Source organism: Notamacropus eugenii, chromosome X (genome assembly GCF_028372415.1).
Source record: "Notamacropus eugenii isolate mMacEug1 chromosome X, mMacEug1.pri_v2, whole genome shotgun sequence".
Classification (NCBI taxonomy): Eukaryota; Metazoa; Chordata; class Mammalia; order Diprotodontia; family Macropodidae; genus Notamacropus; species Notamacropus eugenii.
In genome coordinates, this window is record NC_092879.1 from 31,223,636 (window position 1) to 31,240,486 (window position 16,851).

At 40.2% G+C, this 16,851-nt stretch overlaps 1 protein-coding gene across 1 annotated transcript in view; it reads left to right on the top strand.

Moving 5' to 3' along the window:
* LOC140516293 (uncharacterized) overlaps positions 1 to 16,851 on the top strand; it is a 58,952-nt gene that overhangs the window by 21,227 nt on the left and 20,874 nt on the right. The window contains exon 6 of the mRNA XM_072627300.1: positions 1,765 to 2,710. Coding sequence (XP_072483401.1) covers positions 1,765 to 2,710 — 946 coding nt within the window. The remainder of the gene's footprint in view (positions 1 to 1,764; positions 2,711 to 16,851) is intronic.

The following is a 16,851-nucleotide window of genomic DNA, read 5'->3' on the forward strand; positions in this document are numbered from 1 at the left end:
GAGCTGCTAGGACCCCAAGAGACCAGCAGGGTGACCATAGGTATGGGGGAACTCTCTGGAACTCCTTTCTTAGAGACACCTCTTCCCAAACTGTACAGGGTCCGTTTTTTCCCATCTCCTATAGGTAGACATTCTTCTTTCCACTCATAATGCCAAGTATTTATTCCCAGTCCCCGATCCCTAAGCAGACTTCCTGTCCATACTATTTGGTAGGAAGGAAAGCTTGTGCCAGCTTTACCTATTACCTTATTTTATTGTATCACCTTTCCCTGTTTTTCTGCTGCTGCGCCCCCCCACCCCCTTCTCTGTCTGGCTTGAGAGACCACGGCTTTGAGAGAAAACCACTGAGGTTCTCTGCTTCAGTGTTCTTCCAATATATTTTTAATGTTCTGCTGGAACAAAGTCAGAGACAGCCCCTTTACAAAGTGACCTTCAGTGGAGGGCAGGGCATGTGTTGGGTGAGCCAGTGGTGAATCCTAAGGAATTGGATGCAAAATAACTTAGACACTGATCAGTCTGGATGTAGGAGGGGCTCTTAAAGCTGTTACCAGGGAACATCAAGTTTGCTGCCCCAGCCCTCTACCCCACCCCAGCCCCCCAAACTCTGCCTTCTAGCAAAGTGCTAAAACATAAGGTACTTGAGAAAACCAGGGGAGGAAGAAAACTGCTTCTTGTTTGAAATTGAAGGAATGTCATGCCCGGATGTTTGGTCCCTGGAATGAACAGAACGCAGCTAAGAAGTTTTCACTTGGGCAATCAGAGGTAGAAGTCAGGAAGCTGGAGGCAGGCTTCTTAGGAGAAAAAAGAAAAGCAGGCTAAGTGAGAAAAGCTAAGGTTTGCTTCAGTGCTGACAGTCAAATTGGTGAATTTTTAAGTGGAGCTGTCTGAGTGTTCATAGTCCTTTAATTTGACTCTAAAATGTTTCTTGCCTTTGAAATTGCTAAGATCAGTAATAATTCCATATTTAGAAAGCTAATTTAAGAAGAGAGGCTTTTGTTGAGGTTTGAAGAAAGAGCAGAAGTGAATCTTGGGAAGGGTTATCCGATCCGGCCTGTACCCCAAATGTGGCTTTGGGCTCCCAGCATCCCCACCTGCCATCTGCTGGAAGGCCTTCGGTAACATGCGTCCCTCCTCCTAAAGCAGCACATTTAATCTGTGTAAGATTTGTTTCTAGCTAGGCTTCTCACGTCCTCTGCTCATGCAGTTTTTTGAATTCACGTTAAGTATTTCCCGTTTATCCTTATTTAGTCTTCATCTTAGATTGAGCTCACTGTTCTAACCTGTCGAGCTTTTTGGCCCCTGGGTCTTTCATTCCACATAGCTGTGCCTTCTGGCTTTGTGTCATTTGCCAGTTTCACAAACCTGCCATCTGCTACTTTCATCAGATTCACTGATAAAAGTATTGAACGGACTCGTGCAGAGGCTAGATCCCTGTGGCATTACATAGAGACATCTGCCCAGATTATCATGTGACAATTTAGCAGCAGTCCAGTAGTCACCATCCTCCAGGCCTGGTCACTTCACCGGCTCCTTATCCACCTGACAGCATTATCACCTGGTTTCCATGTTGGCCACGATCGTTTCATGGCATAGTCCCTCAAATGCCTTGTTGAACCCTAGACAGTCTCCCTCTCACTACAGAGAACAGGTGACGTTTGTATTGTGTTCTTTTCATTTCATATGATTGGCCTGAGAAGGGTAACATGGAATCTTTTCATATTCAGGAAACACCTAACAATGAATCTTGGTGGATTTTGTTGGCAGGGATCCCTAAGGAACAAGACAGCAACCCTGTAGAACCCTCTGCCTATCTCAGCAGGTTAGAGGAGCCCCAACAACGTCCAGCAGAGAAGAGGCTGAGGTACTCCCCTTTGCCGCCCCCAAGTACCAGTCTTATCATGACTGTTACCCCCAGGAAGAGGGTCACAGAGGAGAAGAGCCATGAGTCCCATGGACAAGAGTGGAGCTGTGAGCTAAACCACCAACCCATTACCCACGAGGAAGATCTGAAGAGGGAACAGCCCCAGAGTTATGATTCATATAACCATACCCTCAAGCAAAATTCAGAATGTATGAGGCACAGGAGAAATCATAGGACTGAGAAACCCTACAAATGTAATGAATGTGGGAAAGCCTTCAGCAGGAGCTCACACCTCATTCGGCATCAGAGTATTCACAATGCAGAAAAGCCCTATGAGTGCAGTGAATGTGGGAAAGCCTTCAGTCAGAGATCATCTCTTATTGGACATCAAAAAATTCACAGCGGAGAGAAGCCCTATAAATGTAATGAATGTGGGATTGCCTTCATCTGGAGTTCACACCTCATTCAACATCAAAAAATTCATAGTGGAGAGAAACCCTATGAATGTACTGAATGTGGGAAAGCATTCAGCAGGAGCTCATATCTTATCGGACATCAGAGAATTCATAGTGGTGAGAAACCATATGAGTGTAATGAATGTGGGAAAACTTTCAGGTGGAGATCAGCTCTTAATGATCATCATAGTATTCATAATGGAGAAAGACCATATGAATGCAATGAGTGTGGGAAAGCCTTTGCAGGGAGATCACACCTGATTCGGCATCATAGAATCCATAGTGGAGAGAAACCCTATGAATGTAACGAATGTGAAAAAGCCTTCAGTAGGAACTCACATCTTACTCGACATCAGAAAGTTCACAGTGGAGAGAAATTCTGTGATTGTGATTGATGCAGGAGTGATGGTTGTCACTCAGCTGGCAGACTTTATAGTGTATCCCATTATTCTCAGTGGAGAGAAATGCTGTCTGTCATTGAAAATCCTTCAGGTAGAACTCACGCATCATGGAAAGAAACCCTAACTGTCTTGAACAAGAGACTTTCAGGGAACTGGTTCCCCCCAAGTTCCTTAAATAAAAGCTGTAGGAATATAACAATATTAACCCCTCAAAATAAGAAGAGGAATCCTGAAGTCACTGCCGCCACCACCACTACCCGGAAGGAGGTAGAGAAGGGAGCAAGGCCTGGAGCTGTTACCCTGGGAGTAGGACCAGAGGTCTGAGAAGGAGATTGAGCTGTTGCCCAGGTCTGCCATGTAGGTAGGCCAAGAAGCAAGAGAAAAATGAAAGGAAGCATCCCCTTTTGTGCAGCAGCAGATCACAGGCTGGTAGCATCTCACAGCAACTACTGTACCCAACCTCTGGGCTGGGGCTAGAATTAGATAATCATAGATGGAATTGGAAAAGACCTTGGAGTTGGAGTAGAAAATTGCCCTCATTTTACAGATGAGGAGATTGAGATTCCAAGGAAATTGAAGGACTTTCCCAAGGTTACTCAAAGCTAGGATTGGAACCCATGTCCTTTTATTCCAAATCTATTGATCTTCCCTCCATTCTGACCCCACCTTCAGGAATGACCCCCACTGAAGGAGAAGGAAAGAGGGTCACCTTAAGTCTCAAGCTATTCAAGGTGGGAAAAAATATTAAATAAACAAAGGGAAAGATAATACTGTCCAATAGATAGTTACCAAATTTATTTTTAAATTTTTCAAAACAAAAGAACCAAGGGACAAAATGAATACAGAATTGCCAGCACAATCAGTCCTACAAATACTGGGAAAAGAACTTGGATGATCACATTAAAGGAAGATTCTAATTTGGCCACAAAAAAACCCAAGGAAGAGATAGAGGGAAAATATAAAACAAAGATAGGACCAGCCTTGTGACTTTGTTAGCATAGGTCAGGAAACTCCTTCTACCAATGCAGGTTGGATCGGTAAATTCCCTCTCTGAACCTTCAAGTCTTAGAGACTTGCCTAGAGTACTTGTTCAGCCTCACAGAGCTATTCGATGTCAGAGGTAGGATTTGAGTCTACATCTCAGGAGCCCTGAGACCATCTCTCTGTATCTCCAGTGGTTCTCAAACTTTTTGGTCTTAGGACCCCTTTACACTTTTAAAAATTATTGAGGACTCCTCCCCTCTGAAAAGCTTTTATGTGGATTATATTTATCCAATCTGACAGTGTTAGGAATTAAAATGTCTTAATATTATTATGAAACTAGTTTTGGCCTCATGTATACCCTGAAATGGTTTCAGGGACACTCAGAGATTCCCCATCACGCTTTGAGAGCCACTACAGCTACTACATGCTGCCACTCTGTAACACAGAAAATTAAAATGATGATAGAAGCAAAAATAATTATCTGAGTAGAGTTCAAAGAATAATAATAGCTGACATTTGTCTCGTATTTTATATCCCAGATCTCCTTTGATCCTCAACAGACCTTTCAAGGTAGCATGAGTCAGTAAAAAGGACTGAATTTTGGATACCTCGATTAAAGCTTATTTCTAATAGTCAACTAGCTAAGTGATCACAGACAAATTCCCCTGATCTTGCAGAGTTTCAGCTTCTCATATAATGATAATATCTGCAAGTATCTACCTCATGCTATTGAGGATCAAATGAAATGACATGGATACCTTATGGAAATAACATTTGCAAACTTTAAAATGACATAAGAATGTTAGCTGTCATTATTCTTACTATATAGGCTATATAATCCTAGTCCAATCTTACAGAGGAAGGAACAGGATCCTAGAAGTCAAATGACTTGCCTAAGGTTGCACAGCTAGTAAGTGACAGGGTCTCAAAGCCATGTCTTCCAACTGCAAATCGTCAAGTGTTTTTTCCTATACAGAGGTCATGATGTCTTCCAATACAGTTGCAAGACATTCCTTCCGATACAACTGGACAGGTCCAAAAGGTAGTTAAGGTATCACAAAAGAAAAACTAGACTCCATTTGTGATGAAATAATTGGAGAACGCTTAATAGAATAGACACAAGCATCACTGTATAATTGTGTGGAACATGGGAACTCCAACATGAAGACATCCCACGTTCACATCCAGAAGACATGTAATGTATTAAATTTCAGAATGGCACAGAAAAAAAATATTTCAAGCACAGATCAAAATCTCAAAATTCCTCAGCCATGACAAGGGGAAAATGGCAAAATGTTAAAAGAATAGGTTTGGAATAGATTGTCCCCCTTTTCTTTACTGCAGTTGTTTCTGTTTGGGTTGTCAGAATCTCATTCTTGAGAGCTGACTTACCATATAGCATTGAATTACATTTCCTACCTCTATATACTTGAACATTTTATTTGAAGACATAAAAATAATGTTGAGCAACCAGGATAATTTCAAAGAATGTGGCAAAAGTTTACCATTGCAAAATCCAAACAAGTGGTTGGTATAGGTTGGTATAGGATAATTTAAATCTGTGGTTTCACATAGTTGGTTGCAACCATATGACATTTTTAAACATGTAATGAAAAAGAGAAGAGTTAAACTGTTTAGGGTTTTTGTTTTGGGGGGGAAGAAAAAGTCATTTAATATTGCTAAGAAATGAAGGAAAAAGGAGAAGAACCAGTGCTTCTTAAAATAAAACTCATTTTTTTAATATAAAGAGAATCAAGTCACGGAATTATACAGAGTAAGTAGTTTAACAGACAAACATTGATTTATTCATGAATTTTAGTAGAAGTAGTTACAAAGAAATAAGTAGAGATCACTTCTTCTAGATGACATTGAGAAGAAAAATAGAAAAAATAATGCCAGAGACAAATTCAATTTAATATTTAATTGTGTTAAATGTTAAAGATCTTACTTCTATTAAAAGGGATAACGTTATAGAATGGATATAAAAATGCATAGCTTGCAATGCAAGCTAATGCAATGCAAAAAAATGGCAGTAGACTAAAATTTGGAATCTTAGTCTAGAATATGTTATGCAACTTTAAGTTCAAGAACAGGAACAGGGGTTATAAAATAAATTTTAATTCCAGTTAGAATACCTTGAGACAGGCAAGAATGTTATGTAATACTGAAAGGAACATAGTTACCAAATCAGAGAACTGGATTTGTTTTTAAAATTTTTCAATATAAAAGAACCAAGAGACAAAGTGAAGACAGAAATAATAAATAATAATAAGTCAATTTTTAAAGATTATCAGCAACACAAGAAGAATCCAGTGAAAGATATAATTGGCAACTTTGGTACTCCATTATGTGTTCTCACATATCTAGAATAAAGAAATCACAGGTCTAAACTACTTATTTACACATTTTTTTCAAGTTTCAAATGAGACTCTTACAAAGTGATCATTTATTTGGGCACCAAGTCTTGTTTAAATGTCTAAAACAATTTTATATATGTATGTATGAATAGATGTGTACATATAAGTGCATGTACACACAATATTTTCAGACCATAGCTGCAAGAAAATTAAAAATAATTGCAGTATTTTTGGGGACAAGGTGAGTAGGGCAACTAAGATTATAACTTAGGAATAAGGTGCTTATTGAATCATGCCCTGGGAGTGAGTTAGAGTATATGTTCAGAAGGCAGTTTTAGAGTTACCCTTGCCAAAAAGCCCTGGACAAACCAAACATCTAGTCAGGATTGAACTTTGCTGGATCTCTAAACCCTATTTCCACGAAACTACCTGTAACTGGAGTTGGGGGAGTCCCATAGTTTCACAGCATCTCCAGGTTGGGAGGATCTTTAGAATCTTACGTGTGATCTTGCATGAGTCCCTTTCACTTCCTCAGTTGGGGAGGGCCTCAGTCTCCTTTTCTGTAAAATGAAGAGGTTATACCAAAATGGCCCCTTCCAGCTCTACATCTAGGTTAAGTCTTCAAGATAAATATTTCCATTCTGTGCATTAGCTCTCTTGAGCTAACCTACCCACAGGGAGGCCATGACATGCTTTTGTTTTCCTTTAGCCAGTCAGATGGCACAAACTCTACTCTCTTCACCACTTTGGTGATCTTCTTTTGGATATTTATCCATGTCCTTCCTAAAATGTGGTGCCCATAACTAACCACAATCCTCCAGATGTAGTCTGAGCAGGGAACAGAGTACAGTGGGACCTCCCTAGTCCTGCACACTGGGGCTCTCCATTGGAATAGAAGTTTCTTTTTCGTTGCCTTGCCTGTCTTTGTATCCCTAGCTCTTGGCTTGGTGCCTGATGTAAACCAGGAGCTTAATAATGCTTATTGAATCTTAATGCACTCTTTAAGATCACATTAGCTTTGTCAGCCACCACATCATACTTTTGAGCACATACGTAGCTTGCTAAACACCCAGATCTTTCAGGTGAACCTCTGTCTAGCTATTCCCCCATCTTGTCCTTAGGATGTTGAGTTTTTGAATCCAAGAGTATGACTTTGCATTTCTCCCTTTGTAGTTTCATCTTACTCATTTTAGCCCAATAATCTAACCTGTTGAGACCTTATTGGAGCCTAGCACTTGCCTTTCATTGTGTTGTATTAATTTCTTCTCCCAGCTTTGTGTTCTTTGCAGATTTGATAAGCATGCCCATCTATTCCTTAATAGTTGATCAAAATGTTAGGGCAGGTAGGTGGTGCAGTGGATAGAGCAGCAGTGCAGGAGTCAGGAGGACCTGAGTTCAGATCTCACCTCAGACACTTGACACTCACTAGCTGTGTGACCTTGGGCAAGTCACTTAGCCCCAATTGCCTCATCCTGGGTCATCTTCAGTCATCCTGATGAATATCTGGTCACTGGATTCAGATGGCTCTGGAGGAGAAGTGAGGCTGGGGACCTGCACAGCCCTCCCTCACTCAAAACAAAGTCAAGTGCAAGTCATGTCATCATTTTTCTAATGGCATGATCTTCCTTGGCAACGAAGGATGAACACACAGATTAAAATGTTAGGCATCCCAAACCCCACCACAGACCTTTGAGCCATTCCACTAGACACATCTTTCCAAATTGACTACTCTGACTCATCTATACAGTTAACAGATCCATCTATACTAGCACCTAACTAGCTTACTTTTCCACAGTTAGCACAAAAGACATTGTCAAATGATCAACTGAATTCTAGTCACTAAAATCTCAGAAAATTGTATTCCCCGATTAACCAGTCTAGCAACCCTGTTTACAAAAAAAAAAAAAAAGGACATGAGGTTGGTCTGGCATGACGTATTCTTTTTGGGGGGAAGGGGAAAGGCAAGGAAATTGGAGTTAAGTGACTTGCCCAAGGTCACACAGCTCTAAGTGTCAAGTGTCTGAGGCCAGATTTGAACTCAGCTGCTCCTGACTCCATGGCCAATGCTTTATTCACTGTGCCACATAGCTGCCCTGTGACCTGTTCTTGGGAAAAACATCCTGGCTCTTTGTGATGACTTACTTCTATCATGAAGTATTCCTTTAATAATGATACCTTTTCCCAGGGTCAAAGTCAAGCATGACTTACAGTTGGCAAACTGTTCTCTTTCCCTTTTTGTCAGGACATTTATCCTTCAATTCTACAGCAGCCGCCCTGTTCTGTATCATGATTCAGGTGTCATTGACAGTGCCTCAGGCATTTCGTCTTTCAGTCCGGGAGGATGTGCTTCTGACTTACCAAGAGCAGCTAGAGACTCACTATCTCAGTCCTTTGCTTTCCTTTGCACTCCTTGCTAACCATGTTTGGTCTGACCTCAATCCAGAGAATTCAGAAACAGATGAAGAATGAAGCAGCTCTGACTTCTTCCTGTTGTATATCATTAGCCCATCCTCTCTGAGCATCTCTCCGGTCCCTTCTTGGTTCATCTTTTCCCCAATAAAGATTAAAATTAAAAATCAAAAAGAAGCCTCAAACCTTTTTATTCTTAATGACCTCAAAGTAACCACCCCTGACCTCTCTTCTTATAGGATGGTGACATGCTTTTTTATTTATCTTCCGCTATTTGCCTTTGTTTGCATCTTCCCAACCTTTTAACAGATCTGTTGGTTGATCAGCTTATCTGTGCGTCCACACTGGTCTCTTTAGATTGTTCCCCTTTTCTTTACTGCAGTTGTTTTTGTTTGGGTCATCAGAATCTCATTCTTGAGAGCTGATTTACCATATAGCATGTTAGGTCATAGGATCTCACTTAACCTGTCTCTGAATACTCTGAAATAGCCAGTCCTGGAAGGGACATGTCAGTGTGTGCCAATGTAGGGTACGTGTCTGTGCCTGGAATTCTTGCCTGTCACAAATTCTAGGATAGGACAGTCATTCCACCTTTCCCTCTCCACTCCGCTGCCCCATCCTAGCAACTAGACACTCTTCCGTGAGAATTGTGTCCAAAAAGAGATGTTTCCCTCGTTGATTCTTCTACCTTTTGTGGTATGGAATTAGCATTGTGGCATGTCAAGAAATCATTATTTACCCTGCTTTTCAGAGAGAATTCCAGCCTGTCTGGAAAATTGGCCCCCGTTGCTTCTGTAACTATGGCAGCTGGGTGGATAGAACACTGGACTTGGAACCAGCAGGACTCTTCTTCCTGAGTTTAAATCTGGCCTTGGACATCTACTAGTAGTGTGACTCTGGGCAAGTCACTTCAATGTTTTTGCCTCAGTTTCCTCATCTGTAAAATAAGCTGGAGAAGGAAATGGCAAACCACTTTAATATCCCTGCCAAGAAAACTCCAAATGGGGGTCACAAGGAGCCAGACACAACTGAAAAAATGACTGAACAACACTTCTATAGCTTGCCTTGTACTGGGCTTGTGATCTCTTTCCCAAATTCACTCATGTCCTCCTTCTATTTAGGAGGTCTGTAGTATATAATATGGCAATATTACTTCTTTTTCTTTGTTAATAACCCAAATGCCCTCCACCATCTCTTCCTCCTGTCTAGTAACCTTTCTTCCTTTGATCCTTGTTCTAATTTCTAACTTGGAACTAGACTTTATCGGCATGGGTGCATCTCTGTTATCATAACCACCATGGATTCCCTTTAGTGGCATAGAGCTGTGGCAATCCACAAAGACCACAGATTGACCTAGAAAACCACAAATCAATATTGTCTATGTTGCATTGTATTTTATTTCTTTTGTTAAACATTTCCCAATTACTTTTGAGTCTGGTTCATGAAGCATAGCTGAGTTTAACCCTTCTGGCATAGAAAACACCAGCAGATATCCCTTATTACAAGAAAGAATTGGTTTCAGTTGCTTTTCCAGCACCTAGAACATAGTGTCAGAACTAATTGTAGTGGCAAGACTTAGGAAAGCCTGAGTTCATATCCACCTTCCTGCGTGGCCATAGGCAGTCGACGTGGATATGCTTGTTTTCTTCCAAATAGGGGTAATACCTTCCCAGTACCAAGCTCCCTGGGTGATTGTGAGGATGAAATGAGATCTGTGTAAAAGACTAACTATGTTTTGTGTGGGGGAGGGGAAAGGATGTCAGTTCACTCAAGCAAACCAAGTCCTCACCAGCAGTTCTGGGCACCCACAGGCTCTTGTTTCCAGCCAGGCCTGACCTTCACTAATAGACAGCCCCAACTAGAAAGCTTCGGCATTTAATAAATATGAATTCAGTGGAACCCACTTCTGCCATCCCCCAAATAATGCACATTTTAGGAAACCCTAGGAAAGGCAAAAATGAGACTAGAACAGGTAATTCAGCTCATCATGAGAAAGCTACATGGAACAATGTCCTCTATCACTATAGGCCCTTTGCAGCTGGGCCTGTCTCAGCTCTGCCAGGGACAACAATAAGGAAGTACCATAAGAGAGGTGAGAATTGAATCCTGAGGGACTTTATGTCCTTCCTGGTTGGAAAATATTGGGCATTTCCCAGTCCCTGGGGGATGTGTCTCAGAGGGAGTCACGAAAGCAAGAGGAAAAGAATCTCCAAACCACTTCGTGGATTGTTTGGGTTAAGCATACATGTCATGCTGAGTATTACATACAGAATCCATGGTCTTCCTGCCAGAAGTTCATGTCAACAGATGGAGAGATGGTGAAATGTGTCCCCTCCATATGCTAAAATAGGAAAACCGCTTAACCTAGAAAAAAAAAAGCTAGAACTACTTTGGGACAATTCTGACCTTATTTGTTACTTTGAGAAGATAGGCTGTAATTGAAACAGTTACGGAAAGTTTCGAGAAAGAATTATGAGCCTAAGAAAAACATAAACAGAAAGGTAAATCTATTGCAAAACAAAGCCGTATGATAAATTCAAAGGCCAACTATATATGTGTGTGTTTTTTAGAGAGACAACATGTAATCTATTAATGCCTCACATTTAGTCTTAAATTGCTTTCCTTGTAATAACTCTGAGTTAAATAGCATCTTCCCCATTTCATAGATGAGTAAACTGAGAGTAAGTGATTTATCTATCAAGATAGAGATTGGCATTGAACTTGGGATTTCATTGATATAGGGAATTCCTGGTGAGAAAACTCCTTTTACTAATGCAAGTTGAGACCTTTCTCTGTAGCCTAGAGTCTCATAGAGTTGCCTAGAGCCCTCAATTGAAGTTAACTTGCCCAGGGACACACAGGTAGTATGTCTCAGAAGCTGGGTTTTGACCCAGGGCTTCCTGGCTTGGAGGTCAGTTCTCTAGCAGCTACCTGCCAATAGGGTCCAAAGAACTAATCATTGTCAGGGCCAAGAACTTGGATTTTTTGACTAGTGTTCTTTCTTTTTCCTCTTTCCCTTCTCCTCCTACTCCTCTTCCTCTTATTTAGTAGTATATAGTAATATAGTAGTAATAGTAAGTACTATAGTAGTAACAATACTACTACTACTACTACTACTACTACTACTACTACTACTACTACTACTACTACCACTACTACCACTGCCACTACTACTACCACTACTGCTACCACTACTACTATTTCTACTACTGTGGTTGGCCCCTTAAAAGTAATCACCATAAGGTATTGATGCACTTTGTCCAGCCTTGCCCCTCAAACCTTCTAGGGGAACTTGACAGAACTGGTTTGAGAGAGAGCACAAAATAAGGAAAGGTGTTTTTAAAATTTAAAAATAAATGGTAGTGACCAGGTTAATTTCACATCTCATGTGCTGGACTTGATTCTCAGTGGATGAAGATTTGCCACCATTGAGAAAGTTCAAAACAATAGCTCACAGCCATTGAACTCTTGAGTTTTCAAAATGTTTTCAGCAGCAGATCTAAAGATCAGATTCCAAGCTACTGAAGGGAACAAAACTTGTTTGGATATGTCACTTCCCAGTAGTTTTGTTCAAAAATCAGCTTTATTAACTTCAAGTCCTTGCTCATCTATGGTATTAATCCTTTGTGCTGCTGCGCCACTCTGTTGTAATGGTTGAGTCAAGTTCAACTCTTTGTGACCCATGAATCATATAGCATACCAGGCCCTTCTATCCTCCACTATCTCTCAAAGTCTGTCCAAGTTCATGTTCGTTGTTACTATGACACTAGGTATCCATCTCATCCTCTGCTGTCCCCTTCTCCTTTTGCCTTTGATCTTCCCCAACATCAAGATCTTTTCCAGTGAATTCTGGCTTCTCATTATGTGGCCAGAGTATTTAAGCTTCAGCTTCAGTATTTGACCTCCCACGAATAGGCTGAATTAATTTAAGTATCAACTGGTTTGACCTTCTTTCTATCCAAGGGACTCCCAAAAGTCTTTTCCAGCACCACAATTTGAAAGTGTCGATTCTTCAGCTTTTCCTCACAGCCACACACTGCTATTGGAAAAACCATAGCTTTCACTATGTGGACTTTTGTGAACAAGGCGATGATATCTCTGCTTTTTAGTATGCTATCCAGATTAGCCATAGCTTTCTTTCCAAGGAACAAGTATCTTTTAATTTCATGGCTGCAGTTGTTGTGTACAGTGATCTTTGAACCCAAGAATATAAAATCTGACACTGCTTCTGTTTCTTCTCCTTCAATTTGCCAGGAAGTGAGGGACCAGTTGCCAAGATCTTTTTTTCTTTTTGATGTTAAACTTCAAGCTGGCTTTTAAACAGTCCTCTTTCACCCTCATCAAGAGGTTTCTTAATTCCTTTTCATGTTCTGACATCAGAATGGTATCATCTGCATATCTGGAATTGTTGATATTTCTCCCAGCAGCCTTAATCTTGGCTTTTGATTCATCCAGCCTGGCATTTCACATGATGTACTCTGCAGATGAGTTAAATAAATAAGGTAACAATATACAGCCTTGTCATACTCCTTTTCCAATCTTAAACCAATCAGTTCTTCCATGTTTGGTTCTAACTGTTGCTTCTTGGCCCACGTACAGGTTCCTCAGGAGACAAGTAAGATGATCTGGTATTCCCATCTCTTTGAGGACTTGCCACATTTTGTTGTAATCCACAGAGTCAAGGACTTTAGTGTAGTCAATGAAGCAGAAGTAGATGTTTTTCTGGAGCTCTTTTGCTTTCTCCATAATCCAGCAAATGTTGGCAATTTGGCCTCTAGTTCCTCTGACTCTTCAAAACCAGACTGCTCTTCTGGCAATTCTAGGTTCACATATTGCTGAAGCTGAGCTTGCAGAATCTCATGCAGAGTGTGTGAAATGAGCACAGCTGTTAAGCAATTTGAACAGTCCTTGGCATTGCCCTTCTTTAGGATTGGGATGTAAACTGATCTTTTCCACTGCTGTGGCCACTGTTGAGTTTTCCGAACTTGCTGGCATATTGAGTGCAGCCCTTTAACAGCATCATCTTTTAGGGTTCTAAATAGCTCAGCTGGAATTCCATCACCTCCATTAGCCTTATTGTTTGCAATGCTTCCTAAAGCCCAGTTGACTTCATTTTCTAGTATGCTGCCCCACTAGGAGCAAATAATTAAGTTTGAATGGGACCAAAGGATTTCTTTATAGAGTCCTAATTTCACATAAGCAGTTGTTTGATTCTATATCATGGGGTGGGGATTTAACTCATTTATTTTACTTTAAACTTGCATTTATTTTCTCCTTTCCTACTTCTTTCCCCTGTCCCCTATTAAACAATTAAAAAGAAAGTCATTACAACTGCAGACTTACAAATCAAATTCCCACTTTTCCATGTCCAAAATTGTAGGTTATCATTCTGCATTTTAATCCTCAGGCCTCCAGAGTTCTAATTTGTCACTGCATTGTTTGGAGTTTGAAAGTCTTTCAAAATTGACTTTCTCTACAATGCCATTCTCTGAATTGTTCTCCGAGTTCTAATGACTTAACTCTCCATGAGTCTTGCTAGTGTCTTCAGAACCTGTCCATTTCATCATTTCTTATGGTGCACTAGCATTCCATTACATTCATGTAGCACAATTGGTTTGGCCTTTTTTCATAATCAGCTCTTAACCAAAAAAAAAACTTTTTAGAATTTCATCAGTTTTCCTAACTTTTATATATGAAAATAAACAGGAAGAAATCTGAAAGTCACCTATGTTTTCTTTAATGTCATATTTATGGTCATCACACTAAGTATTGTGAACTAACAAAGCTATTGGACTAATTCTTGGAGCAATGATTGATGTTTCTAGATTGGGTTTCTGCCAGGAAGCTATCATCTGAGATCACAGGATCCTAGATGAAGAGCTGGAAGGGAACTGAGAGGCCATATATTCCCCACTCCATTTTACAGAGAAGGAAACTGAGGCACAGAGAGGAAAAGGGACTTGTCTAAGGTCACAAAGGTAGAACTGAACTGAAATTTGAAACTAGGTCCTCTGATTCCAAAACCAGCACTTTCCACATTGCCCCATGGTGTTTTTTTTTATTTTCCTGTAGTTCCACCCCCCCCCACTATTATTTATTTATAACATTCTTTTTTAAAAAATTGAGTTCCAAATTCTCTTATTCCCTCTTCTCCTACTGAGAAAGCAAACAGTATGATAGCCATTATACATGTGAAACTATACAAAACATATTTCCATATTAGACATGCACATCCCTCAAAAAAAAATGAAGTTAAAAATAAGTATGATTCGTTGCACATTCAGACTTCATCACTTCTTTCTCTGGAGGTTGGTAGGATTTTGCATCATGCATCCTTTGGAATTGTCTTAGATCAATGGATTGCTGAGAATAGCTCAGTTATTCACAATTGAAGATCCTACATTTCCATATTAGTCATGTTATGAAAGAAGACACACACCCAAAGGGGAAAAAAAACACACAAAAAATACAGAAAGTGAAAATAGTATGCTTCAATCTGCATTCAGAGACAATCAGTTCTGTCTCTGGAGGTGGATGGCATTTTTCATCAGGAGTTCTTTGGGATTGTGTCAGATCATTGCAATGCTGAGAATAGCTAAGTCATTCACAGTTGACTATCATATAATATTGCTGTTACTGTGTACAATGTTCTCCTCACTTCACTTTACATTAGTTCATATACCGTCTTCCCAGGTTTTTCTGAAAGCATCCTGCTCATAATTTGGTATAGCACAATCATATTCCATTCCACTTATATACCACAAATTGTTCAACTATTCCCCAATTGTTGGGCATCCCCTCAATTTCCAATTCTTTGCCACCACAAAAAGAGCTACTACAATATTTTTGTACAAATAAGTCCTTTTACCTTTTCTTTGATCTCTTTGGGATACAGACCTAGTAGTGGTATTGCTGGGTCAAAGGGAATCCACAGTTTTATAGCACTTTGGGCATAGTTACAAGTTGTTTTCCAGAATGGTTGGGCCAGTTTGCAGCTCCACCAATAGTGAATTAGTGTCCCAATTTTTCCAGCTCCCCTCCAACATTTGGCATTTTCCTTTTCTGCCATGTGTGCCAATCGGATCGGTATCTGCACTTATTTTCAAAGATGATCATAACCTTATTTAAATAAACCTTAATTCTTTCATCAGATACTAGACTCAGTTTTGGCTGGCTCAATCACCACTCCTAGAATGCATAAATGTATAGTATGAAATGCAGTACACATGGGGAAACTGATGTCTAGAAAGGAAAGTGACTTGATCTATCAGTTTCTTTTTTTTTCTTTTCTTTCTTTCCTTCCTCCCTCCTTCCTTCTCTCCCTCTTTCCTTTCCTTTCTCCTTTCCTTTCCTCTTTCCTTTCCTTTCCTTTTGTTTCCTTTCCTTTCTTTTTTATTTTGTGGAAACGGAGGAAAGAGTTCTGTAAAGAGCTTACCTTTGAAGAAACCAGTTCATTCTTGGGGATTTTGAAATTTGAACCTGACTTCCAGATTTTGATAGAGGAATTACGATGGTGGCTTGAAATCAACACCACTTGCCATCACCTCCACTTTCTACAATCTTAATCTGCTTTAAAACAAATCTTTTCTCTTTGAAAATTCGTAGACGGAATGATCCAGGCTATAAAAATTTTCCAGTGGTTTGGGGACAGAAATTCGGAACAGCTTCCCTTGTTCCTAATTCCCACAGAGAGTGAGATTTGCTTAAAGCACTTGGGGCAGGATATTTTTCACAATGAGCAAACAGTTGCAAAGGTCATGAATTCAAATGATTTCTAAATCTGAGGAGCCTTTTTCAGCAAAATAATTGTAAATTACTGGTTCTGCCCATTTTTTTTTCAAACTCTTAGAATTGCCCTTCAGTGCTGTCCTCTTAATGTGTCCTTTCTTTGTTAGCTTCTGCATTCGTGATCCCATTTTCCTTGGTCATTTGTCTACATACTTCATGCAATTTCTCTATGAAGTTGTGTACCATTCACCAACTCTCCTTTCCTTCAAGGATAAAAACCTAGATGTCACCTAGGCTTGATTTTTTCCCCCTTTAAACTTTTCTGTACTTTGTTTATAGTTCCCTTGCTAGCCTCTTTTTTTCTTACTGTCTCCCATGCCTGGAATCAACTCACTTCTGCATCTCATTGGCTGAAGTCCTTCGTTTCATTCAAGATAACCAAACCCACCAGGCCCTGACTCTGCAGACCTCCTCCTTAACTACATCCCACCCTAAAGTAATCTCTCCCTTCCCACATTTCTGATAGCACTTTATTTAGATGTATTCTTTGCCTGGGCACCCAGAATCACGGATTTAAAGCTAGAAGGGACTAAGTCCAATCTCCCCATTTTACAGGCTAGAGAGACTATGTGCCCAAGGTCATATATGTAGTAAGT